This window comes from Melanostigma gelatinosum (assembly GCF_949748355.1).
Source record: "Melanostigma gelatinosum genome assembly, chromosome: 21".
Lineage (NCBI taxonomy): Eukaryota > Metazoa > Chordata > Actinopteri > Perciformes > Zoarcidae > Melanostigma > Melanostigma gelatinosum.
In genome coordinates this window covers 1205345-1232618 of record NC_136654.1, presented here as the reverse complement: position 1 = coordinate 1232618, position 27274 = coordinate 1205345, and the positions used below count along the sequence as shown (strand labels likewise).

At 41.8% G+C, this 27274-nt stretch overlaps 1 protein-coding gene and 1 long non-coding RNA gene across 3 annotated transcripts; both read right to left on the bottom strand.

Annotated features, from left to right (window-relative positions):
- Positions 1–509: 509 nt before the first annotated feature.
- LOC306795091 (serine protease HTRA1B-like) lies at positions 510–26734 on the bottom strand. Of its 2 annotated transcripts, none has more exons than XM_079293436.1 (10): positions 26130–26734; positions 22860–22959; positions 22478–22592; positions 22104–22193; positions 5834–6028; positions 5393–5425; positions 4787–4901; positions 3987–4044; positions 2164–2259; positions 510–1152 (listed from the first exon to the last, which is right to left on the bottom strand). In XM_079293436.1, exons 1-10 carry the CDS (start codon positions 26587–26589, stop codon positions 984–986), a joined length of 1431 nt encoding a protein of 476 aa, XP_079149562.1. In that variant the 5' UTR covers positions 26590–26734; the 3' UTR covers positions 510–983. The 2 variants fall into 2 exon arrangements, with proteins under 2 accessions (XP_079149562.1, XP_079149563.1); XM_079293437.1 differs by having other exon boundaries at positions 22869–22959.
- LOC306795093 lies at positions 6055–9605 on the bottom strand. Its single transcript, XR_013772965.1, has 4 exons — positions 9496–9605; positions 9076–9160; positions 8726–8785; positions 6055–7906 (listed from the first exon to the last, which is right to left on the bottom strand). It is a non-coding gene; the product is annotated as an uncharacterized lncRNA (long non-coding RNA).
- Positions 26735–27274: the final 540 nt, after the last annotated feature.

Sequence of the window (27274 nt, the reverse complement as noted above, 5' to 3'; positions counted from 1 at the left end):
GTGCTTTACTTGGGTTTGAGGTGTTGTGATCCAGTAGCTGTAGGACTTACAGAGGATGACGTCAGCGTGAAGCCTCACGTTTATTCCGTCAGCTCGATCACTTCGCTCCGAAAGTCCCCTCCAGCGTGTTCCTCTTTCAAAGTCCCTGCGCATGCGTGTTCTAGCAGGATGCACACAACAGTATTTTACATGAATGTACAGAATATACACTGGACCATAATGTACTAAATGAACATCATGCTGTACTGAAGAAGACTTGAAACGAGAGATTGAGACATAAACTCATGTTTACAATGTTTACTGAGGTAATAAATCAAGAGAGAAGTAGAGTCATTTTCTATAGACTTCTATACAACCAGAGGAGTCGCCCCCTGGTGGACACTAGAGAGAATGCAGCTTTAAGACACTTCAGCGTTCATGCTTATTGTTTGATCCTATTGGCTGATTGAGGAACATGTTTGAGATAAAATATCGACTGACAGATATTTATTGACACTGTCAATAAAAACAAGTTTTAAAAACTATTTTATTCCCATTTTTTGAAAAAATTGTCATTAAACAATCAAGGACAAAAATACTATTCAAAAAATATTCCATCAAGAACATACACAACAAAACTACGGTAACCTGCAGTTAAATCGTTGTAGCGACAGATGGAGTAAGTAGAATATAAAAGGTCTGTGACGATGGAAAGATTAGAGGAAAAACTGATATGAGAAGTACGAGTACAGGGTTGAAGCCTCAGTTGCCAGGGTGATGAAGTTGGACCTTTTGAAGGTGCGTGTGAGCGTAACATGGAAGAGCATGGAAGAGCTAATAATTACAAGTTCATAAACGCAGCAGGTGTGGCCCCAGACGCACACTCCCTTATTGGTTGCCATGTTTTTCAAAGTGTTCATGATTGGTTGAAAACCACTTGAGAGCCAGCTCGGGATTGGTCGACTGGTTGGGTTGTTGGTTGTTTGCTCATTCAGCTGAGGGGGTCACGGTTCGGTTTCCTCGGGGACGATGATGAGGAGGACGTCCTCGTTGCCTCGCCTCACCACAGTTCGCAGCGCGTCGTTCCGCTTTATGGCCGTGCTGACGTCACTGGCCGAAGTGATTTGCTCGCCATTGATGCTGATGATGACGTCTTTCTCCTGCAGGCCAGCTCTGTTACCAAGAAAGAAGGGCTTTTATCTCTTTTCTAACTTTTCCTCATCAAAGCATATGCATACTCCACTTGTGTTGTTTTAAAGGCCCTGAAACCCTTTTTTTCTATCATACGAACTATGTTTGTTATCTCTGCATGGAGATTATGCATTCAGTCGTGTGTGTGCATCCCTACGTCTGTCCACGGCTAATCGCACATACTACTGGACCAATCAGTCTCACTGTATGCTCGTGACCTCTTTTCTTTCAGGTTGCAGGGATTCACACTTATTGAAAACCCTTTCAATTGACTGTTTGATACCATGATTTGTACCTCTCTTGATTTGCAGCCCGAGGTAAAACAATGAGAGCTACTTAGCTGTGAGCAGCCGACGAGAGACCTACAGTGTGTTTGGCTATCGGAGCTAGCAGCTAACAGGGCTAATACAGCTAACAGAAGTCAACGCAGCAGGACTGTGGACAGACAAAGAGGCAGAGGAAGCGTTAAAACAGTCAACATCAAGTGTTAAATCGGGAACTGCAGTTTAGCTGCACACAGCTGGTGCAGACCTTTGCACAGATTAACATGAGAACACACCGGTGTCAACTCTACTGAGCGTAGCTTTCTATTTGCTTATGTGGTCATTATGAATAATGTTGTACAGAAATGTTTAAGATTTAAAGCCACGTTTTCAGCAGCTTTGTTTTTATAATTAAAGCAAGACCTTATTAAATGTGGATGGCTCCAACGAAAATATGAATCAGAATTCTCCCGACTATGACTGAAGCAGTTTGAACGCCCTGCCAGAGGGGTGGGAAACACTCATGCCTTCACTGCCAGCTTTCAGCTCGTTCCAAATGCAAAACAGCAGCTTTGAGTCTGAACTCCAAGAAGACTTGTGCTGGCGTGAAACTCACCTCAGACGACTAATGCAGAATTACTCATACTCGGATCTTTTAACCTGCGTTTAACATATTGGGCAGTGAACACCAGATAATGTGGGAATCAGAAGCGATGCGAGAGACACTCACGCCTCAGCTGGAGTCCGGCTGATGACCTCGATGACATACGCCCCGGAGGTGAGATCCGGGAAGTCAGACTGCCGCTCCTTCAGCTCCTTCGCCAGCCTGACGGGAGAAAAACAGCCAGAACGTGAGTTCTTCATTCAACTTGAAGGGTTGAAGCATTGGTTCAACATGTAAAGCATCGCTCTGATTAATTGTTGTAAAACTGCAAATTTCAAACTTTGAAAAGCTGCAACCTCAACAATGGTCTGATTTTGAGAAAGCATCTTGCTGCCGATCATTCGGTCAGCATGTACTAATCCAATCAGGTTGCTGAGGCTCCACAGATTCTTCTGAAAACTAGTTGAAGATAAAATGATGTCATTTTTCCAAACCACAGACCAAATCACTTCCATCAACGACCCCGATGTTCATGATTTAAAATGTATGTTGTATATTATTATATCAGTTTGCAGTTTTTTAATACATTTTCAGTCATTCAGTTTATTTCACCTTACAATGAAAATAAACATGAGATCATTATCACAGTGAACATTTAGTCACCAACAACAGAATGACAGAATCATGACGCATCGTGAATGATTGAACTGAACCCCACCAGTCTCTCTAAAGGTCATAAAGTGATGCTTGTTTTGGTGTTGAGAGGCGTTTCCTGCTGTGACAGCTTGGGCGTCACTCTGCAGGATGTGGGCGGGGCCTGGGTTGACTGCATTCTTAATTAAACTCCTCATTTGACAGCAGGTACCTTAAGCATGAGGTCACATCTTCGATACCATCACCACCCTTGTTATGTAGGAATGTCCGGACTGAGAAACATACTTTCGGGGATCAGGGAGATGAATCAATGAATTAGTCTCACTGCAGTTCTCAGACTTAAGTGGCGTTTCTTTTACACAACAGAACAGTCTGATCTGATAGAAATACAAAAGATAACACCTTTTTGTTGCAGATGGTCGAGGAGTTTCATTATCATATGAGGAAAATACTCAATGGTAGCATTTTTACACAAAGCGCTATATCAGAAGCTACCGTCAGAAGCTGCTACCGAAGCTACCGTCAGAAGCTGCTACCGAAGCTACCATCAGAAGCTACCGTCAGAAGCTACCATCAGAAGCTGCTACCGAAGCTCCCGTCAGAAGCTACCATCAGAAGCTGCTACCGAAGCTCCCGTCAGAAGCTACCATCAGAAGCTGCTACCGAAGCTACCGTCAGAAGCTACCGTCAGAAGCTACCATCAGAAGCTGCTACCGAAGCTACCGTCAGAAGCTACCATCAGAAGCTACCGTCAGAAGCTACAGTCAGAAGCTACAGTCAGAAGCTACCGTCAGAAGCTACCGTCAGAAGCTACCATCAGAAGCTACCGTCAGAAGCTACCATCAGAAGCTACCATCAGAAGCTACCGTCAGAAGCTGCTACAGAAGCTACAGTCAGAAGCTACCGTCAGAAGCTACCGTCAGAAGCTACCATCAGAAGCTACCGTCAGAAGCTACCATCAGAAGCTACCATCAGAAGCTACCGTCAGAAGCTGCTACAGAAGCTACCATCAGAAGCTACTGTCAGAAGCTACCATCAGAAGCTACCATCAGAAGCTACCGTCAGAAGCTACCATCAGAAGCTACCATCAGAAGCTACCGTCAGAAGCTGCTACGGAAGCTACCATCAGAAGCTACCGTCAGAAGCTACCATCAGAAGCTACCGTCAGAAGCTGCTACCGAAGCTACCATCAGAAGCTACCATCAGAAGCTACCATCAGAAGCTACCGTCAGAAGCTGCTACCGTCAGAAGCTACCGTCAGAAGCTACCGTTAGAAGCTACCGTCAGAAGCTTACGTTGATGTGAGACTCATCATCCTGACGCCGATGTATTTCTTCTTCTGGAAAGTTTTACCTGGAAAAACATGAAGAAACGTGTTTGTATCGTTGATTTAGAAAATGTAAAGCTCATCATCTTCTTTCAACTCAGTAAAGTACAGAAACACATCTTCTGCAAAGACCTTTGACAAACAGCGTTGCATTCTGGATGTTCGGCTTACGTGATGTCCATGTTTTACAATCAACAACAATCATTTCTGGAACATGGCAGGCAGTAAGTTTCAGTGAATTAATACTGTGAACTCATTCTGCAGCCTGTGAAATACTGAGACTGTAATATATATAATATCTATAATTTGGCTGACTAATCTCTTTTTACACTCCTCACTTTTAACTATAAGGTAAGTTGTAGTTTTCACTTCTGTGTCATGCTCATCCCACATGAAAGTACACAACGTCGCTATATGAAATATGTAACATTTTGATAATGCATGCGTAAGGAGCCTAAAGTTCATACTGAGGGACACTAGAGGGCTTTTCCTCCTCGTCCTGGCTTTCATTTCTACTAAACCAAATATTTATACAATAGAAAACATAAATGTGTTGGTTAGGACATGAAGTTCACTTCCTGTTTGTTATGAAGATGAAGATAAAGATCTTCATCGCATGTCCTTCTCTCTTGCTGCTGTATGACTGACGAGTCGCCAACTGAACTTCGTTGTATGTTTTTACAATGACCATCCTTCTCTGTCTCTCTGTCCCTGTCCCGCTGTCTCTGGTGGTCTCTCTGTAAACTAAAGAGTGGAGCTGGAGCCGACCTTTGGCCCGTCTCTCGTGCGACTCTGCCAGGAACTGTCTGATCTTGTCTGAGGGGATGGCGAAGGAGATTCCTGCCGTCACCTTCAGGGTGTTGATGCCAATCACCTCTCCGTCCTGCAGGAAACACATCAGTTCATCCTCCAAGTAAAGTCCAACACATGCAGCTCGCTGAACACCACGCTGTCCTTCGTTTAGGCACACGGCCCAAAACAGACTGATCATCAGAGTCCGCTGCGGACTGCCAAACATGACTCACCTCTTTACTCTTAACTTTGCTCAACAAGGACTTTAGGGGTCTTGGTGTTTGTTGATATGAGATTACGTGGAGCTCTGTTTCGCAAGTAAGAAGAAACTATTTGTTCTGTATCGGTGATGTAACAGTTCAATTCATTTGAATCTCAGGGGGAGATAAACATAACAGCTTTTTTACATTCAATTTTAGCGATGAAAACACATTCAAATGATGAATGATTGATTATCAACAACCTGTTATCATATTTAACATCATTCGAGTCCTTAACAACATGCTTCATGTTCTAATTCATCCGGTTTGTATTTATGGAACAAGCTTGTATTCACTTTCTCGCAGGTTTTCCTTCACTCACCAGGTTGACGAGTGGCCCTCCTGAGTTGCCGTACTGCAAGAACAAAAACAAGCAAACAAAGAATGTAAAAGCAAGAAGAAATCACAGCAGGTTAGAGCAAAACACATTCTGAAGTGATATGATGAACTATTTCTGCATGTTGGTGAAGATGGAAGGAAGCTTCAGCGCCTGCACTATGATCTTTAAAGTTAGCCAATCAATGCAGAGGATTATGACGAATCAGGAGTTGGAAACAGTTGGATCAACATTGAATATGCATCAAACATCTATGTATACTAAGTCGCACACACATGGTTATCATAAATGCAAACAATTTGGGTTGTGTCATGCTGACACAACTCAGGTTTTGCAGAATTTGGCGACTTGAGGGCATAATTGCTGAATATCACGACAGCCTCCCCACAGACCTGTCTGTCCGTCCGGCTCGCTCTCTTCACTCACGTTGATGATGGCGTCGGTCTGGATGTAGTCCATGTCGGAGTCGGGGAGGCCCAGCTCCTTGCCCCTCCTCTGGGTGGTGCTGACGATGCCGGTGGTGACGGTGTTCTGCAGGGAGAACGGGCTGCCGATGGCGACCACGAACTCGCCGGGACGCAGGTCCGCCGACCGGCCGAGCATCAGCACCGGCAGCTTCGTCTGCTCCACCGGACGCACGCGGGGAAGGGAAACAGAGAGAAGTCTGGTTGAAGAAATTATGCCGTTTGAGACACAAAACAACAAAGAGCTTAAAAACAGATGTGGTCGGTTGGCATTTTTCTACAGTTACGCAAATGTGCAAAAAGAAGTATTGCCAAACAAATGAATCACAGCCATGTGTCATCACAGCACGAGGAGGGAAGAGATCCAGAACAAGTCCAGTTCCATCACTTTGTGAGGATCGCCAGCATTCGTCCTGGTGTTCGTATGGCTGCATCTCTGATGAACGGCTGGAAATAATTAGCTTTCAGTTTCAGTACATAACCATAACACATAAAAGCTGAGCGTGCCCGACTGCTATTGCACACATACACACATACACACACACACACACACGCACACACACACATACACACACACACGTACACACACACACACACACAGACACACACACACACACACACACACATACGCATACACACACATACACACACACACACACACATACACGTTTTTGCTACATGGTGGGGACGCCTGTGTAGAGGTTACGCGTGGGGACCTCATTTTCTGAATGGAATAACGGCATACTTTTCATCACATAAATTTTGTTTTGGTCCTGGGAACCAAAATATCAACTCAAGTATCAAAACTTCTCAAATTTAAAAAACTGAATTTTTGTCTGGTGTTTCTATCCCAGCGGGGACGCTCCTATCATGTCATAATACAAACCACCACCAGGGGACACTGTTAAAAATGTGTCTTTCAAGCCTATATACGGAATTCAAGCCTATATAAGGTATTCAAGCCTATATAAGGTATTCAATGGAGGGTAAGTTTATAGAAACTAGAGCTTTATTTAAAAAAAAGAGTTGTTTCTGTATTATATTTTGTTAATTCATTTAATATTGCATTTGTGGATTCACCATTAAATGTTGTAATTGTATAATGACTCATCTGTGTATATTGAACTCCACTCAATGTAAATGTCAGATCAGAATCAGAAATGTTCAAACTTCACAGCTTTATTTCAAAGTTCTGTGCATTTTTCAGATATAGTACACTGAATATTACAGTTGAAAGCATTACAGTTTTGATACTGTGATATTCAGTGCTTTGTATTTCAGTTGAAAAAAAAACCTACAAATGATGGAGCTGAATATCACAGTATCACAACTGCAATGCTCTCAGCATAATATTTCAAAGTAGTATTTCACTTGCAAAACAAATACTGAACTTGACTACTACAATACTTAAATTGTAATTCTGTAAACATTATTTCAACACTTACTGTTTCAAAACCTTTCAATGCCTCACAACTGTTGTGTACAACTTCTATTACAACTGCACTGCAATGTACACTTTTTAAGTGTAGTGAAATGGTTTTAAATAACAAAAAATACAACGAAAATATGTTTGTGTATCACAAAATAGATTCGTACAACTTTAATGCCGTAACGCAAATAGAAATATTCAAATATTTAACAAAGAAAACGAGGAATGTCAAAGAGAACAGGCACGATTATGAATTCTTCAAAAAAAACAAAAAACCTGTTAAACCTTCCATTTGACAATATTGAACAACGTCCAGCAACAGAAGTGCATAAATGTCCAGCAAAGATTGTACCTGTAGTCTTCCATCTGAACACAATAGTGCACAAATGTAAAAGCTTACCTTTCTTGCAAAGACTTTCGCTTTAGTGCATCAATTCGGTTTTTTGTGTAAAATTTCACTGCCTCCCACCTCCTTCCTTTGAGAGCTAGTGGTGACGTCTGAATGCATTCCAGGAACCTTCCAAGATCTGATGTGGTCCATGAGTGTTTTTTCCACAGCCTGGATTTCGTCGTTGGTCCACTTCTGTTTTTTTGTTTGTGATGACCCTGAATAAAATGAGACAGTAATTTAATGTTATTCAAAAACCAGCAAGTACTGAGGCTATAATGTTGTATCGATCTTGACTGTAGCAGTACACAAAATACGAGTAGAACAACCTGTAGTTGCAGTAACATAAGTATTTGGAGCAACAGTGTCTAATACAAAAATAGAACTCGCAGCAGAAATATAGACGGTAGTTGCAGAAGTATGAACAAAGACACGGTTTACTAACACTAGCTTCAGTATTACATGACACAAGTGGAGTACTTCATTTAAAACAACTGGTCATTGTCCATTTAGTCCAGAGGACATTATGTGATTTAGGACTAGATGAGATCTACTGACCTGAACAAATGAGTCCTTTACATAGATGATTCTGAATTCAATATACTGGATGATGTGAAATTATATTTCCTTACGTAATGATGCCAGTTACTTTAATATGGTGTTTCATTAGCCTCAAAACCTGGGCACACAAAAACCAGGTGCGTGATAGAAACGCACAGAGTAATATTGAAAGTTAAAGTATACTCACTATGCAGAATGGACAAAATAATATATTTATAGTAGGCTGAAATCATTGGATAATAATTATCGATGCATTAATGAATGTATCACTTTAATGTTGCAGCTGGTAAAGGTGGAGCTCATTTGAACTACTTAATACACGTATTAACTAAGTTACATACTACATAACGATACATGATAGTTTATTAGTTTATTTCTATTTTGGATAGGGAATCTATAAAATGTATTCTCATGTCAGTGGACTCACTAAATAACTTGATCCTAGGTGAGAAACTGAAAAACTTTGAAAAGATTACCTTTTTTTGTGTGTGATTGACCAGAGGCCTCTCCAACCAGCATCTTTTCATCCAAACTACCTATTAAAACACAAGCAAAACTGAGAATAACAGACTTTCAATTAATTTCATACATCCAATCAAATAGTGTCTACAATCTGTTGGTGCCCACAGAATAAACACTCATGTGGTATTTTAAGGAAACTGTATTAGGGAAAGTGATTGGAAATAAATCAATAAATAATACAGGCAAGGTAAAAGGCATGCAAATGATTAAGGCTAGCAATGTACCTGGACAGTGTGTGCTTTCTTTCCAAGAGAAATATTTTATCAGAAATTTTCACAATCCTCACATTTACTCGAAATATTACCTTTGGCTGGATGTGGATCATCCTCATCACTGTACTCAGAACTTGATAGAGGTTCTCTTTTGTCTCTGAGCATTTGTCTGTTGAGCTTAAAAAAAAGAAAGGATTAGACTTGGATATTCTTCATTGTAAAATCACAAGCATTTAACAATAATAAATGTCAAGACAAAACAATAGACTAAAACTAGGCAACATGTTTAGAAAAGAAATTGAGTGCTGGGCTCTTAGGTTTATTTTCCTGTGCCTTTATTTGAGATGCGAGACGTTAGCTCAAAAGACTTGTGCTTTGTCTCGTAGTGGCACTTCACATTACCGCTTTCAATAATCATCACAGCCTCTGAAAATATTACCCTGATTCCTGTAAACTGACAGATGTCATGGCCCTTTTCATGTTAGAATGTGAAGTTTTGCAAATAAACTTACAACTCCACTGTCGGTTCTCATGAGCTCTGGAACACTTGTGTCCTCATCGACATCAGCTGGAGTGGGGTCAAGAATATCGGTATTGTCACTGGACCGCTGGTGTTCTTCCTGAAAAACAAATCATTTTTTTGTAATGTTTAGACAGGCTCCCAACCTACCAGTCTGCCTACCTATCAGTCGACCTACCAGTCTACCTACCTACCTACCTACCAGTCTACACTGTTTTACATAAATAAAATAATACACAACCAAACAACAAATACTACAACTTATATTTCATCAGACATTATGAATAAGTGGCTGCAGTGCAAACTATTTAATTTATCCTTGTGGGAAACACTGTCGTAATAATGGAAGTCTAATATGTGTGATTAACTAGCTGTAGTCTGTAAGAAATGAATTACTCTAGCATTGTTTTGATTTCTGTTCGACATTCACAGTCGAGCAGGTTAACTGTCAATTAAGAACCCAAAGAAGATGACATATCCTACCTCGTTGGTCTGTTCAGGGCTAAAGCCATCTGTCACATCAGCGCCTGCAAATATATTAGAGGATAGAAATGTTAATATGGTTTACGATGAACTAATAACTTCAACATCATCTTTGATGGGTCAAAATGTGTTTCATTTGCGTCTAGACTATTTTTAAATAGTTATACGATTTAAACCCTGAGAGTATGATCAGTTTGGGATTGAAACCAATAGACTCCCTGAAGTATTCAGTATAATATTCTCCACTATTACAAAATACTTTCTCAGTATTTCAAGCTGCAGTGGTAGAATTTTGTGTAATTAAAATTGTTGCCTGAGCTGCTATTATTACATTTTGACTGAAATTAAAAGTAATTTGTTCTGGTCTTATAGGCTGCATTATAGTAAGGTGATCTACTTATTTCTGAAAGTATGAGGCTAAATATTCTACTTCAATACCCATGGTTATTTGAATTACAATATCTGCTTACATGTGAAGAAATACTTTTTTTTAAAGTTAACCTTGACTCAATATGTCAAATATGTCTCTTTGTTGAGCATAATATTCACGTTCTGTGGGAAAAGATAATGATGATAAAATATAAATTCTAAACAATATCTAAATATCATTTTGTGACTAAAAAAGCCCCACGATGTGTAAATTATCCATTTGTAGTTAACTGTAATTAGTTGTCCAGCCTTCCGTTAACGGTAGGCTGGTCTCAGATCGCATACCTGCAAACTCATGAGTGAAAAAGGTGACAAGCCCGAAACAGTGAACAGTGTGATGAGAGGACATGTGAGCCCTTGTTGCTGTAGTTCATCTCCTTGGAGCAGAGGCTACATTTAGCCTGAATATCAATGTGTTAAAACACTGTGACAGCAGGAAGCTGCACTCACGTCTGTTCAGACTAGGGCTGGGCGATAAATCGATTTAATCGATTAATTCGAATGTGTGCTTTAAGGCGATGTGTTTTATTGAAAATCGAGAAAATCGCCCCCACTCCTCCCCCCCGTTGGGTTCCCGTAGTTGAGTGCGCGCGCATTGTTTACAAACGAAAACAATGGCGGCCAGCAGTGAAGCTCTCGTTCTTAAGAGAGGGAAGAATGTGTCTTCGGTGGTCTGGAAATGGTTCGGGTTCATGTCATCTGACACCGAACAAACAGCACCACGATGTAAGGTCTGTCTAAAAGCTATTGCTACAAAATCAAGCAGCACAACAAATTTAATGCAGCACCTCAAACAGAGGCATGCCGCCGAGTGGGAGAAGCGTTGCGCCCTGAGCAGGGAGCAGGACCGCGGGAGCACAAGCGATGCCGTCTTCCTGGCAAAAAATATTTAGAAAAAACATGCACTACTGTTTAATACTGTTGGTTATGTTGTGAATGCACTTGATTTTGTTTACATGCACTTATTTACTGTGCAAAATATGTTATGTTGATGTTAGATCAGATGTTGCACTTTTGAAAATGTGAATGTTAAAGGGTCACATACATTTTATTTCATGCTGTGTTTGTATCAGTGTATTCAGTTAGAAAAGCTTAGTGTAAAAAGTTACATTTGCACAGTTGTTTACAATGGAAGGCTACTATTTAATGCCATTTAATGTTATGTTTAATTTAATTTTATATTTAAATGATTCAGGGAAACAAAAGAGTGACCAAATACTTTTTGTATACTACAGGCACCTTTCTACAATGTTCAGGTTTTGTTTGCACTTTATTTTTATCAACCTACGAGGGAAAATCATCACAAAATAAAATAAAAAAATGTTTTCAACAGCTTCTGTCATCTGCAAAAATTTGTGGGGGAAAAAATCGATTTAAATCGTGAATCGGATTTTTTGTAAAAAAATCGGAGATTTTTTTTTTAGGCCATATCGCCCAGCCCTAGTTCAGACCTCCACCTTTATCCAGACCCACCTCCACCTTTATCCAGACCCAGCTCCACTCACAGCTCTGTTAGCTGCACATGCTAGCTGCACATGTTAGCTTAGTGTTAGCTAATATTAGCTGTCCATCTCGGTTAACTTCCAGCACATTGCAACAGCTCTTTTTATATGGCAGTACATGTACCAACATTAGGAGCAAGGACAATAATTAAAAACTTACCATTTCCATCCAGGTTCCACAGCTAGCCCGTCAAGTTACATGTGTGTGGAGCCGCTCGACAGTCTGAGGCAGTGAGTCACCTCTCCACGGGCGCATGCACTGATGGGGGAGGGGCCACGCCATGGTCCCCATGATGATGGTAAACGTCAGGTTTTGTGTAATGTCAGCAATGAAACTTAAGGTACTTTACACAGAACATGACATTGACTGTCCCCACCGTAACCTCACCCATCCCCCACTCCTTCGGTCACGATCAGCATGAGGGAGCTCTGAGGCTCGGCCTGGTCTGCAGCCGTTGTTAATAACTTAGACAGGTAATAGTAATTACTAAAACGGAAGGATTACATAAAATACCTGCTTAAGTTGAGACTTTATTGCTCAACTAGAATTTAGTATAAAGTATGTAAAAAAAAAATTCAATTAAAAAAGGACATTGAAATGAAACAAGCATTTCTAATGAAGTTAAGTAATAGAAGCATTTTTGAACTGTTAAAAAATTATACAACCATTGATATTCATAAAATAGAAACTACAACTATTTACAAGCCATTGTATTCAACAGAAGTATTTATATGTGTATTTAACTAACATATTATGAAAAGACTGTTAATGATGTGTACATGTTGCTGTTTCTGTTGGGTGCAATAAAAACACTTGTAAATGGCTTTTTATGCTAAAGTTCACATATGATGGACACAAGAGGACCCTCTTCAAGGTACAATTAGATTCAAGTCATTAGCATGCTGCTAACAGGAGATAGCATTCCAGAGGGTCTGCAGATTTTTCCGCAATATTTTCCTATTCAAGTCATCAAGGGGAATGTTGCCAAGCAATTTCCCATCAAATTCAACCATGTTGTGAGAAGTTATGATTATTTGAAGGATGGGCCAGTTGGTCATCACTTTCCATAAATTTTATCCTGGCAAAATCCCCCATTCAAATGTAGGCCAATTCCCTCCTCCCGCGCAGGCATGCTAAGTGCTAGGGAGTACCATCCAACTTGAATGTGCCTCATTGGGGCCTGTCTACAACATATTAAAAAAACAGGGCTCTGACATCTTCCGAAGTAAAAGATGGTCTGATCTCATCAAGAGTACGACAGGGTGTACAGCTTAGGGACATGTACCCCATGCTGAAGTCTGAGTTTGATACAGGCAAAAATCTGTTCTGGATAATCTAGAGGGATTTTTTCCAGGTGGTCCTATTGTAGGCCTTGTCCACAATGTGTGTGCACAATCTGGGGGTTCTAGGACCCATATTTGAGAAATTATGGCCATTCTTGCATATGCCAAAATATAAGTGAATAAGGCCCCAATTGAGCCCAATTAAGCCCTTTGTGGCTGTTTTTGGGGACCTTAACTTGCAGCTATGAGGCCCAGATTATAGGTGTGTAATGGTGACGAGCCCCTCTTTGAGGCAGAAAGGGATTTAAAACCCTACCCCTTTTTAAAGTATAAAAAGTTTGAGAAAAGACTGGTAAAATCTGGATTGTGACCACTTTTTAATATTGATCAATTTTAAAACACTTGTCAATGGCCTTCTTTGATGAAATTCACATATGATGGACAAAACAGGACCCTCTTCAAGGTTCAATTGGATTCAAGTCGTTAGCATGCTGCTACCGGAAGTTAGCTTTCCCAAGGTTCTACAGATATCTCGCTTTAGATCCTGCATCACCTTATCACAGGCGACTGATTTATGCAAAAATCAGGCAGTTCCAACCTTTCACTACGATTTAATGGCCCGTTTCTCACTTGCCAAAACAGGCCGAAAGATGAGGTCATATGCCTCAATTTTGACTTTTGGGGCTGTTTTTGGGGACTTTAACTTGCAGCTACGAGGCCCAGATTATAGGTGTGTAATGGTGACGAGCCCCTCTTTGAAGGAGAAAATGAATCAAATCTCTACTTTAAATTAAAGTGGACATTTTGAGAGAAAAGACTGTTGAAGGCCATGTCGGAACATAAGTGTCATCTGGGTAGAGACATCCATAGTTCACTATGGGAAAAGTGTTTGGAATGTCCCATTGAGTTTTATACCATTTAACGATGGGGCAAAGATGGAATGACTGTGAAAATTTCACGGTCCTAGCCCATTGTTTTATGGGGTAATTAGGCCAAATAACTTTAAAATGAAGAAAAATGCCATATATTACTACGGGAAAAGTGTACCGAATTTCCTATTGATTTTCATACCACGTGGTTTGGTGCCAAGGGCCGACTGACTGTGAAATTTTCAGCGTGCTAGCCCATTGCTTTCTAGGGGTATTAACTGAACGTCTATTTAAGCCAAATAAATGCTAAATGCCATGAATCACTATGGGAAAACTGTACAGAATTTCCCGTTGATATTCAGACCATTTCATCTTGGGGCAGAGGTTGACTTAATGTGAAAATTTCAGCCTCCTAGCCCATTGTTTTCTAGGTGTCTTTAGGCAGAATTGAGTCAAAAGGCCGTAATTTCTACGTGTACGGAGTTTACCATAGCAGAAAGTGTACCATCGCAGAAAGTGTATGGAATTTCCCCTTGATTTTCATACCACATGGTCTTTGGCCAAAGGTCGACTGACTGTTAAACTTTCAGGGTCCTAGCCCATTGCTTTCTATGGGAATTTGGGCAGAGTTCGGTGAGAAATCCATAATTCACTATGGGAAAAGTGTTTGGAATTTCCCCTTGATTTTCATACCACATGGTCATTGGCCAAAGGTCAACTGACCGTTCAATTTTCAGGGTCCTAGCCCATTGCTTTCTATGGGAATTTGGGCCGAGTTCGGTGAGAAATCCATAATTCACTATGGGAAAAGTGTTTGGAATTTCCCCTTGATTTTCATACCACATGGTCATCGGCCAAAGGTCGACTGACCGTTCAATTTTCAGGGTCCTAGCCCATTGCTTTCTATGGGAATTTGGGCCGAGTTCGGTGACAAATCCATAGTTCACCCATCTCATCCAGTTCACCCAGTTCACCCAGTTCACCCATCTCACCCAGTTCACCCATCTCACCCAGTTTACCCAGTTCATAATATCCCATCAAATTCAACCATGTTGTGAGAAGTTATGACTAGTTGAAGGATGGGCCGTTTGGGTAATCACTTTCCATTCATTTTATCGTTCAAAATGCCCCATTCAAATGTAGGCCAACTGCCCCTCTTCCCGCGCAGGCATGCTAAGTGCTAGGGAGTCCCATCCAACTTGAATGTGCCTCATTGGGGCTTGTCTACAACATATTAAAAAAGCAGGGCTCTGACATCTTCAGAAGTAAAAGTTGGTCTAATCTCACCAAGAGTGCGACAGGGTGTACAGTTTAGGGACGTGTACCCCATGCTGAAGTCGGAGTTTGATACAGGCAAAAATCTTTTCTAGATAATCTAGAGGGATTTTATTCAGGTGATCCTATTGTAGGCCTAGTCCACAATGTGTGTCCACAATATGTGGGTTCTGGGATCCATATTTGAGAAGTTATGGCCATTCTTGCATATGTCAAAAAATCCACTAATATAAGGGATTAAGGCCCCAATTAAGCCCTTTGTGGCTGTTTTTGGGGACCTTAACTTGCAGTTACGACGTCCAGATTATAGGTATGTAATGGTGACGAGCCCCTCTTTGAAGGAGAAAAGGATTCAAAACTCTACCCCGTTTTAAAGTATAAAAAGTTAGAGAAAAGACTGGTGTAAACTGGCTTTCGGCCACTTGGGAAGATAAGTGTCATTTGGTTCGAATCCTTTCTGTTGGGTGAAATAAACACAGTCCATTTCCAATTGATATTCGCACTATTTAATCTGTGGGCAAAGGTCGACTGGCTGTGAAAATGTCAGGGTCCTAGCCCGTTGTGCTCTATGCGAATTTAGGCCGACTTATGTCAAAAATCCTTAGTTCACTGTGGAGAAAGTGTTTGGAATTTCCACTTGATTTTCATACCACGTGGTCTTTGGCCAAAGGTCGACTGGCTGTGAAAATTTCAGGGTCCTAGCCCGTTGTTCTCTATGCAAATTTAGGCCGACTTAGGTCAAAAATCCATAGTTCACTATGGAGAAAGTGTATGGAATTTCCACTTCATTTTCATACCATGTGGTCTTTGGCCAAAGGTCGACTGGCTGTGAAAATTTCAGGGTCCTAGCCCGTTGTTCTCTATGCAAATTTAGGCCGACTTAGGTCAAAAATCCATAGTTCACTATGGAGAAAGTGTATGGAATTTCAACTTGATTTTCATACCACGTGGTCTTTGGCCAAAGGTCGACTGGCTGTGAAAATTTCAGGGTCCTAGCCCGTTGTTCTCTATGCAAATTTAGGCCGACTTAAGTCAAAAATCCATAGTTCACTATGGAGAAAGTGTATGGAATTTCCACTTGATTTTCATACCACGTGGTCTTTGGCCAAAGGTCGACTGGCTGTGAAAATTTCAGGGTCCTAGCCCGTTGTTCTCTATGCAAATTTAGGCCGACTTAGGTCAAAAATCCATAGTTCACTATGGAGAAAGTGTATGGAATTTCCACTTGATTTTCATACCACGTGGTCTTTGGCCAAAGGTCGACTGGCTGTGAAAATTTCAGGGTCCTAGCCCGTTGTTCTCTATGCAAATTTAGGCCGACTTAAGTCAAAAATCCATAGTTCACTATGGAGAAAGTGTATGGAATTTCCACTTGATTTTCATACCACGTGGTCTTTGGCCAAAGGTCGACTGGCTGTGAAAATTTCAGGGTCCTAGCCCGTTGTTCTCTATGCAAATTTAGGCCGACTTAGGTCAAAAATCCATAGTTCACTATGGAGAAAGTGTATGGAATTTCCACTTGATTTTCATACCACGTGGTCTTTGGCCAAAGGTCGACTGGCTGTGAAAATTTCAGGGTCCTAGCCCGTTGTTCTCTATGCAAATTTAGGCCGACTTAAGTCAAAAATCCATAGTTCACTATGGAGAAAGTGTATGGAATTTCCACTTGATTTTCATACCACGTGGTCTTTGGCCAAAGGTCGACTGGCTGTGGAAATTTCAGGGTCCTAGCCCGTTGTTCTCTATGCAAATTTAGGCCGACTTAGGTCAAAAATCCATAGTTCACTATGGAGAAAGTGTATGGAATTTCCACTTGATTTTCATACCATTTAATGAATGGGCAAAGCTTGAATTTCTGTGAAAATGTCAGCCTCCTAGCCCACTCTTTTCTGGGGAAATTAGGCCAAATAAAGTCAAGATAAAGTCAAAATGCCATAAATTACTACAGGAAAGGTGTACGGAATTTCCCATTGATTTTCATACCACTCAATCTATGTGGAAAGATTTAATTACTGTGAAATTGTCAGCATGCTAGCCCATTGCTTTCTAGGTATTAACTGAACGTCTATTTAAGCCAAATGATTGCAAAATGCCATAAATCACTACGGGAAACTGTACAGAACTTTGGAAAATCGTAACTCGGCAGTCCGGAAGGGCGGGACAAAAAGTCAGGGTTTTTATCCTTACCCCAATGCAATGTTGCTCCAAGTTCTTCCTATAGTATATATATAGTGTTGTGCGCAAGAGAGTTTTATCCTCAGATTCCATGCATTAGATCAGAAGGTCACCACGGGAATATTCAAAGTAAGAGTTAAAAAATGAGGCCTGTAGCCACCATATAGCTAGTTGTTACAAAACAACTTACAATGAGCTTTGCTAGCTACAAGGGGTGCCACCATAGAAATACATTTTACGGTTTTCCGTGGTCTATTGAAGAGTTAGTTGTTATAATGACAACGCACGTCTGTGTGGCTAAGTGTTGTTGCAGCTTGGAAGAGAGCAGACTTAGCTCCAGAGATAGATGGCTAGCTACTGAGCTAGGTAGCTTATCTTTCTCCTGAGCAGGCAGGGAGTTATTCCATTATTTACATGTATCACAGGCTTTGTCTGACCTTTTGTTTCTTCTGGAAATGTTTGCCCTGTAAAATCATACTAAGCATACTTAAGCACGGTGCAAAAACACTGGCACTGCACTGTTATGAATTGCCATCATGATTCATCCAGAGAAACTGATATGAAGAGGTCAGAAAAGCATTATGAGCTCGCAGCTGCTTGTGAGAACTGCTGGTGCGAAAAATAAATCATGGTACACCAAAGAGTGAAATGTAGAAGGGCCCACTTTCAGCACCAGCCAGATGAGTAGCAACTTGGGTGGCTAATTTTCTGTAAATAGAGAAGCATTCAAGCATTGTTAAATTAGCAAGCTGGCTAGCAAACTAGACAACTGGCTAGTTAGCTAGCTTGCTAATTCCACTATGCTTAAATGCTTCACTAGTTACAGAAGATGGTCACAACAGCGGGCTGGTGGCCAGCAGCATCGCTGGGTCTAACAGTCCCTCGCCCTAACTCCCTATACAGAAAGTTTATTTTTTAGCTTTTGCAGCGTTATCTATGGTCGTAATAGTGGTCCAAAATGATGTCAAATTGCATACTTTAAGTCAAAAATATTCAAATATCCTTGGAGGACAACCAAACCCAAACTATCCTAGTATATTTTATTCAATGTAGAAATTCACGACTCTTTATCCTGCTGCGTAATATATCCTGTCTGATATGCTGCTCCTAAAACCTGAATAAATAGCTCACACCCTGTTGATTTCAGGCTGAAGGCATCGTACAGTAAAATATGTTTTAGAGTGATACTATAGGCTACAAATAACAGGAAAGCACTTTAAGTATTAACACTATGGGTAAATATACAAGCACACCACCGTAACCCTATACTGTTTCAGTTGGCGTATTATAGACCTACTATAGAAGATGCATAGCATTTGAATAGTATAATAATAGAACAATCAAATCAAAAACTGACACAGAATGCTATAACATGCTTAAAGATATAATAAATAAATAATTAAATTAATTTTGTAGAGTCCAAAATCATAAAACATAAATACATAAGGAGCAAGACATTGCTGACACCAGCCCACACACACGCCAACAAGTGAATGAATAATGGGAGTAATGGGACTTATTTTTCTCCGACTTCAAGAACGGCATCTGGCTATATCAATGTGCTTTCCCACGCTGTACAAGAGTGTGTGGATGAAGCATTAAGTTGCGACTCTCTATGCTTTGTGATGTTACTACTCCCCTTGTCTTTTCAGTCATTACTGCAAAACCTCTCCTCAGTGAGTCCGCAACTTGCCATATGTAGTTTACACGGAGATTAGCCTAATATAACGATTGCAATAGTAAGTGTACACATGAAAATGGCCGCCCCTCAAACCATCCTGCTGTATTGATTTAAAGGAAAATGTCTTTTCTACTCCTATTTTATGTTTATGGATACAACTCTAAACCTGCATTTGTCTGTTATCATCAATATCATTGTCATTGAACAGTGAGCACTGTTTAAAAGTTAGCTTTAAAAAAGCAGTGCAACAAAACAAGACCTTATTGATCTTACACCTCTGACATGGCAAAATAAATCAAATATAGACTATTATTATAATTGTTGTTGTTATTGTCAATAATATCAATGATGAGATAATGAATTGTGGTAAAATATCATTACAATTGTATGGAAGAAACTTAAAACAGGCATTTTACATGAGAAATATATAGACAATATACATTATGGTTATCGTTGTTTTTATGCAAATTTTTAAAAAACTATAGCAATATAAATAATATCAATATTAATATTAAGTATTTGTGTATTTATACATATATTTCTTTTTTATCAAATGTAGCATTTCATTCATGCTTATCTTTGGTCAAAAAGACACATTTAAAGTGTATTCCCAAACTGTAATACTACCTTTGACCAATAGGGGGCAACAGAGAGTGGACAAACAGCGATACACACTTCAAGAACAGCCTACCTCATGGGGACTGCAGTACTAGTGTGTATACACTAGGGGAGCATTCATACACACACACACACATTTTTTTCTTGAAAATGGTTTCCAGGGGACTTCTGAGAAAACTACATGGGGCATGTCTAGACACTGTTCTGAAGCTTGTAGGAGGGGTTTGCCGGTGGGGACCTCAGTTTTTGTCCCCACGGTGACACGAGTCCCCATGGGTCTGTGTGCAGTCAGGTCAAAGTCCCCACCGGGATACAAAGACAAACACACGTACACACACACACACACACGTACACACACACACATACACACACACACACGTACACACACACACACACACGTACACACACATACACACACACACACACTCACATACACACACACACACACACGTACACACATACACACTCACATACACACACAGACACATATACACACACACACACACACGTACACACACACATACACACTCACATACACACACACACACATACACACACACTCAGTTTATGTTGGCACTGGACGTAAAGAGCCTAGTAAAGACTTTTCATGAGTAATAATCTGTTAAAGTAAACATAAGTAGAATTGCATTTCTCTCTCTGTCTCTCTGTCTCTCTCTCTCTGTCTGTCTGTCTCTCTGTCTCTCTGTCTGTCTCTCTGTGTGTTTGTTACACATGTTTTGCCCATTTCTTCTGTTAAGTAACAAGCCCGAACACTCTGACCCACTTTTGGTTTAGTAAGAGAGACGGGAGGGAAATATAGTCAGGGAGAAAGAGAAGGAAGGAGCAACAAGGTAAGAGGGGAGAGAGAGAATGAAATGAAAGATGAGACAGATGTGAATGTGCTTCACATCTGGGCAGCTGTGGAGCGATGAAGACATTTCCAGACAACCAATGAAGACGACATGCAAACTGAATCTCTCTGTTTCTCAGTTTGATGGACTTGCAGGAAAAGAATGTCCAAAAACATTCAGGTATGCTCAACACATCTGTACATGACCAGCACCTCGTGTGTGTGTGTGTGTGGGTCATATAGACTCCACAACATTTTAATATTAAAGTGAGTTCAATCATGTCCAAAACTAATCCTTAATTATTGAATTCAAATTACAAAACCAAAACACCATTTGTAACTTGTTTGTTATTTGGCAAATTGACGTTTTTGCTCAAACAGTCTTTGGACAGATGACATTATTTTATGCTTGTGGGGATGTTTGCGTTCTTTTGTGTGTTTGTCTGTGGAAGCATCTTCACCACACACACACACACACACACACACACACACACACACACACACACCCCTGCTTTCCACTGATGGCAGATCAAGATGGCAGACAGGAAGTTTGTGTTTGGATGCATCAGCAGGTCTGAACCGGCCCTCCACAGACCGGAGGAGGCAAAGAACAGTTCAGTGTATTCTTGAGTTTTCTGTGTCATATGATACGTGCTGTTTGTGCTGCGTCAAAAGACAAACAACTGAGATGAACCCACATGAAAGTTCCCCTCTGTCTCCTGACCCGCTGATATCGGCTTTCATGAGTCATGAGATTATTTTGCTGAGGCGCCTCAAATAGCACTGAGCGAAAATAAAAAGATGGCTTTCCATTTAGGGGATGCTCAGGAAAACATAAAAGACATTTTCTTTCCAAAAAAGCAATAAATACTTGATTCTGTTTTGGAAAATCAAAAGGAGAGAAGCAGACAGATGAGAGGAGCTTTTAACAGGAGAGGAGGGCGGCGGTTTCTAGAGAGCTGCATCATGAAACAGCACCAAGAAAGAGAAGATAAGATGGAAGGATGAAACCGAGTGGTTTCTTGCATATCATTAAAAACACACGTCTCTATTTTATGCTGCATTTCAACTCTCCTCTTACGTTTTGTCATAAATCAGAGATTATGACGATTTTTGGACAGCAAATGGATGAGCAAATAAATTAAATGAATCATTCCAGATGAAAATAAAAATCGGACACATAAATAAACACTGCAGCAGCCAAATATCTCTGGGATGAAGCAAGGAACCTCATTAGTACCAACTACAAAAACGTCTGCAGACTTCAGAAGAAAGAGAAACGTCATTGAGGAAATGATCATCAGTGACGTCTAAGACATCCAGCGTGATGGACGGAGAGGCTGACGCTGAATACAGATAGAAGGTCAAAGGTGAAGTCTCTATAAGTAAATTAAAAACAGCAATAAGAACCATCCATCCATCGTCTCTGCTCACCGGTGCATCGATCTCGATCAGAGCGATGTCGGCCTTCTCGTCCACGTCTTTGATCTTGGCGTCGAATGTCGCTCCGCTCTTCAGCTCCACCTGGAGGAAGCAGTAAAGAACGTGATCTCACTCAGCACCAGCCTTTCCTCTGATAAACTGCCACTTCATTTGATATTCTTTGGTTGTTTTATGAATTAAATGCAGAGGCATACTGAAGCTCATCATCACTGACAATGTTTGTTTCAACCACGAAACAAACGTCATGAAGTGGACACGTTTGGAAAACAATAAATATGAGAAATTACCTACAAGATTAAAATACCATTTATCAGAAAAACATAATCTGCATATTGTCTCGACGGCTGTGAAACTGCTCTGCGTACCTTGATCCGGTTCTTGTTGGCCACCACGTGGGCGTTGGTGACAATGAGTCCGTTTTCAGACACAACAAACCCAGAACCGCTGGCGACCGCCACCTCCCGCTTTGAGAAGATCATCCTGAGCAGAAAGAGTTATGAGAGGCCAGCAATCACAGGAACTCATGTTCACTCAAAACTAAACATACACTGAACTACAGGTTGAGAGGAACCAAGTGAAGACATAAAGAAGATTCAATTCAGGCGATCACCAAAGTTATTACAATGCAGCCTGAGGAAGATATTCATTCTTATTGGTAACAAATTGAATGACGATCCATCTAATATTTGAATTAAAAAACACAAATGTCACCAGATCATTGTTAGAATCGTCAGGTGGTCGTTTTACTTGCGGTACAGTTCAATATGAACGACAGCAGGTGCAATCTTCTCCACCACGTCAGCGATGAAGTTGTACTTTAAACGAAGACTGTCGGGGTTCTGCTGACCTGAAGGAGGGAAAACATACCGTCAATGAACTGCATCTCTCACGCACACACACACACACGCACACACGCACACACGCACGCACACACACACGCACACACACGCGCACACACACACACACACACACACACACAGAAAGCATTCCCATGGCAGACCTCATGATAACTTGGGTTTTGCTCAGCAGCAGCACCGGTACTGGGAGTCAATCATGTGTTGTACTCTCTCAAACCGTATTGACCCCATAGAGACCGGCTCGTGTTGCCAGGTAAGATAAAATGTCTGTATGTGGCAAACGTGCCGTCAATCGTCGTGCATAACGTCGCGTTAAACCAGCTCCAGATGTGGAGTGCAGTATACGAACTGTCTGAGAGCAGCTGCAGACTGTCTGTTCTCAGCGATGCTTATAAAACAAAGGAAATGACTCAGAGCCTCGAAAGATACAGCGGGATAACAGGGGGGGGGGGGGTTACCAGTCCATGCATCACCTTACATAACCCCAACTTGGTTTCACAACATCTTTATTTTATTTTCTCATTTCACTGGTCCCTCCCACTCCGACCTGCAGGGACCAGTCAGGAGACTCTCTCACTCTCTCATCCGTGTGTGTTGGTGTCAACAACATGTGTCATCAGAGCAGAATGATGTAGAGACATTCGGGTAATACTGAACAGGATCATGGTGCATCATGATACAACTTTCACGTGTTTCCCGTCACTTCTTCCTCTGTCTCTCTGGCAGCCAGCATTGTTCCACCAGGTGTGTTGCACTTCAGCATTCACCTGTTGGCTTTCTAAACATGGGGAACTGCACCCCATCTCCTGATACCCACAATGCCTTGTGTTCTCTGTCACTTGCATTCCGCCAACATTTCTTGGTGCAGAAACACAGTATTTTTTGGACTCGTTATGAACTCAAGTTAGAAACACTGCAGCGTTCAGACCAACCAATCAGCAGATGATGGCTGCTGGCAGCCAGCGGCTCGTCAACGCCGCTAAACACGGAGTGAATCAGGGTTCCAGTGCTTTTGTACTCTGCACCACAGAACAAAGACAACACCAAGGTAACAGGAACATGTCAACAACGAGGAGTTCATTTTTAGGCATATCTATCGTTTTTGATTTTGATCAATGGGCTGATCTCATATCTACTTATTGTCTCTGTGAGAGCTGCTGTAGCTAAAAACCCTTCTGTAGAAATGACTTTAACAATTAATCAATATTCAAAATAGTTGCAGATTATGCAAGAGTCGATGGACTCATCGTTGCAGCTCTTAGTGCATATAAATGATGTGTATTCTGTTATTGTTACAAACAAAAAAAAAGTGTGTGTGTGTGTGTGTGTGTGTGTGTGTGTGTGTGTGTTTGGCTGGAGGATTAGTGGTGCGCCATGCTGCTGCAGCTTTGAAGTGAACTGAATGGAGCCAGTCAGACGAGCGGAGAAACACACTGCAGGTGTCGGTAACAGACTGAAAAAGGTCCATTCTGCAGTGACTCAGTGAATAAAGCTGCAGCAGGTACGTTTGCTAATCTGCGCTCAGATGTCAGTGTCCTTGAATGCACCATCAAGTTCAAAACAATGGACCGATCCACCGGTAGAGGAGACGGACTAACACAGTTTGCTTGGTCTTTTCATGCAATGTGTAAATAACAGGAAAGATAAAGTAGAACAGCATTATTATTCTTTAATATAGAAGAAAAAGAAGCTGATTCATTGGTCATTCATTATATATCTGCAGCCTGGTTTGTCTCTGCAACAATCAACTCTAAGAACGGACGGGTTGTCTTTTGATGATAGTTCCACACTTACAAGTTGGCTGAGAAGCTTTTTGTTGCGAACACAAAAACTTTGTCTCCTGAAAGCAGCTCAAACATTCCATCCACCAGAAACCAAACGACACCACGCTTTGAACTTCATGTGGAATCTCATTACGAGCTGGACGAGCCTGAACTGGGAAACATTCCTCCACTTCCTGACACAGTTGAGTCACCGTGCAACCGTGTTTTGTTGATTCTGTATCCAAGCCTGTCAATCTGACAAAGAGCTCACAAGACTGGACAGCAAGCAGAAATAATAAAAAATCCATAAAAGGATCCCTTCAAATCTGGTGAAATAACTTCGATTGACTCAGATCTGTGTCTGTTGCAGAAGTTACACAATCAGCCAATCGGCTCCAGAGATGAATCATCACTGAAGACTTGATAACGTGCTGAAGAAGTCCTCAGAAGAGGCGATGGGACAATCCGGTCACTCTCTCTTGGTTGGACATATTAGAGATAGGACGAGAGTAAATTAGCAACAAGGAGAGAAGGGAAGGAAAGGAGAGAAAGTGAGGGAGTATAAGACGTGCAAGGAAAGGAGATGAGATGAATGGACAGAAAGAGGAGAGGAGAGGAAGAAGGAGACAGAGGAGAAGCAAACTCCTCTGTCTCCTCTTCCTTCATCTGTCCTTTTCCTGGAGAGATTATAGATGGAAGGGGAGGAAAGAGGATGAGAGAGGTGTGTGTGTGTGTGTGTGTGTGTGTGTGTGTGTGTGTGTGTGTGTGTGTGTGTGTGAGAGAGAGAGAGAGAGAGAGGGAGGAAAAACAACCCCAGCTTCAGAGTTTGGTGCAGTGTGAGGCGCCGATGCAAATCTGACTGATCAGTAAATGGACAGATGCCAGAGAGACAGAGCGAGGAAGAGGAGGAGATCTTCATCGACAGACGGCAGGAAACAGCTTTAAGTTCTGATGAAACGCATTCAATCTGCATGAAGCCTGCTGTGAAACCACTGACATGCTGCTGATTGTGCATCGAATGTATAGAAGCAGAGGTTACCCTGAGGTTTGTGAATTAAAGCTGAACCCACATTTACTGAACGGCCACAACTGACAGTCACAGGATAACTTACTCAGTTATCTCAGCTCAGAAACACAGATCTAAACTTTACATTGCTCCATGAATGTGTCAATTAAGACAAAAGCTCATTAGAAAATGGATTATTTGGAAGATCTGAGGATGTTTGACAACTCTGATGAACAGATGGAGGAGAAGAAAGCTGCTGCTGAGGTCACCCAAGTTCAAAACACACACACACACACAAACACACACACACAAACACACGCACACACACACACACACACACACACACACACACACACACACACACACACACACACACACACACAGCTCTCACCTTCCTCGCAGGTTCCTCTCTGGATGAAGATCACCGGTGGCTGCTGCAGCTTCATCGCGCGGTTACTGACGCGCTTCAGCTCGCAGACGTCCCGGTACGAGACACCATCGCTGCCGCACACCGGGTCGGAGCTGGTGCAGGAGCACACGCCGGCTTTCCCCCTGTGCCTCACGGTGGCGGACACCTCCACGCCGTCGGTCACCGCGCACTCCATCCCCTCGGCGCACTCGCGGTGTCCGGTGCCGCCGCACTGCTCGCCCTCGCCGGACGCGCACACCGGGCAGCAGTCGCAGCGGTCCAGCACGTCACCGGCCAAGCAGTCTGCGGGGATCGGCGCGCACTTGGACTTGTCGCACTTCTCAGAGCAGCCGATTGCGAAACGTTTGGCTATCCTCGACCCGGCGATGCGATGCGGGCAGAGGAGCAGGGCCATTACGCAGAGGACGAACCGGAGACTCATGGCGGGAGAGCCAGAAAGACTCTGGAAGAAAAGACCGGGAGCTGGAGTTCAAATTGAAATGCAATGCTCGGTGATAGTCTGTGAGAGTCAAAGTGGGATGCAGAGCGGAGGTCAGAGAACTGACTGATGTGGTTTGGAACTTCAGTGTCGGGCTGTCCCGGTTTATAAGAGCTGCCGGATAAACACAGGAGGCGATTGGAGGGCGCGTGTGACGTCTGTCGGGGGGGGGGGGGGGGGGGGTGTATGTGGTGTAAGCCGTGCATGGTGGACAGTAACTGCACGTTCTGAAATGTTTTTCTCTTCATGTGCTACTTTAAAGTCACTTGAGAGTACATGTTCTGTACATTCATCAGTCAGCTGCGTGCAAATCTATTGATATGCAGTGTATTAAATCTATTGATATGCAGTTTATTAAATCCACCAGATAACGAAAACAAGCTCAAGCTACGACAATAAGAAATGAATTAAAACCTCGAGGTTGACTCAGACACACTGCAGGACGCTCCATCACTAAAACCTCACAACAGTTCACTCTACAGCTCACTGATGTGATTTACTGATTTACTGTTTCTGTTTATCAACAGAGCTGTCTCTGGATGTCTTAATTCATTATCTGAATGACAATGATAGATCTCACCATGTCTGTCCCTCGGTCCCTGTCTCCATCCACTTCATCACTTCCCCT

What these genes read in the sequence shown, in the direction of transcription:
- LOC306795091 (XM_079293436.1), bottom strand. Translation starts at nt 26,589, where the DNA reads ATGAGTCTCCGGTTCGTCCTCTGCGTAATGGCCCTGCTCCTCTGCCCG. An exon ending in CCAACAAGAACCGGATCAAG is followed by an intron (nt 22,194 to 22,477) that starts GTACGCAGAGCA and finishes TGCTTCCTCCAG; the next exon opens with GTGGAGCTGAAGAGCGGAGC. An exon ending in AGCCGGACTCCAGCTGAGGC is followed by an intron (nt 1,153 to 2,163) that starts GTGAGTGTCTCT and finishes TCTTGGTAACAG; the next exon opens with AGCTGGCCTGCAGGAGAAAG.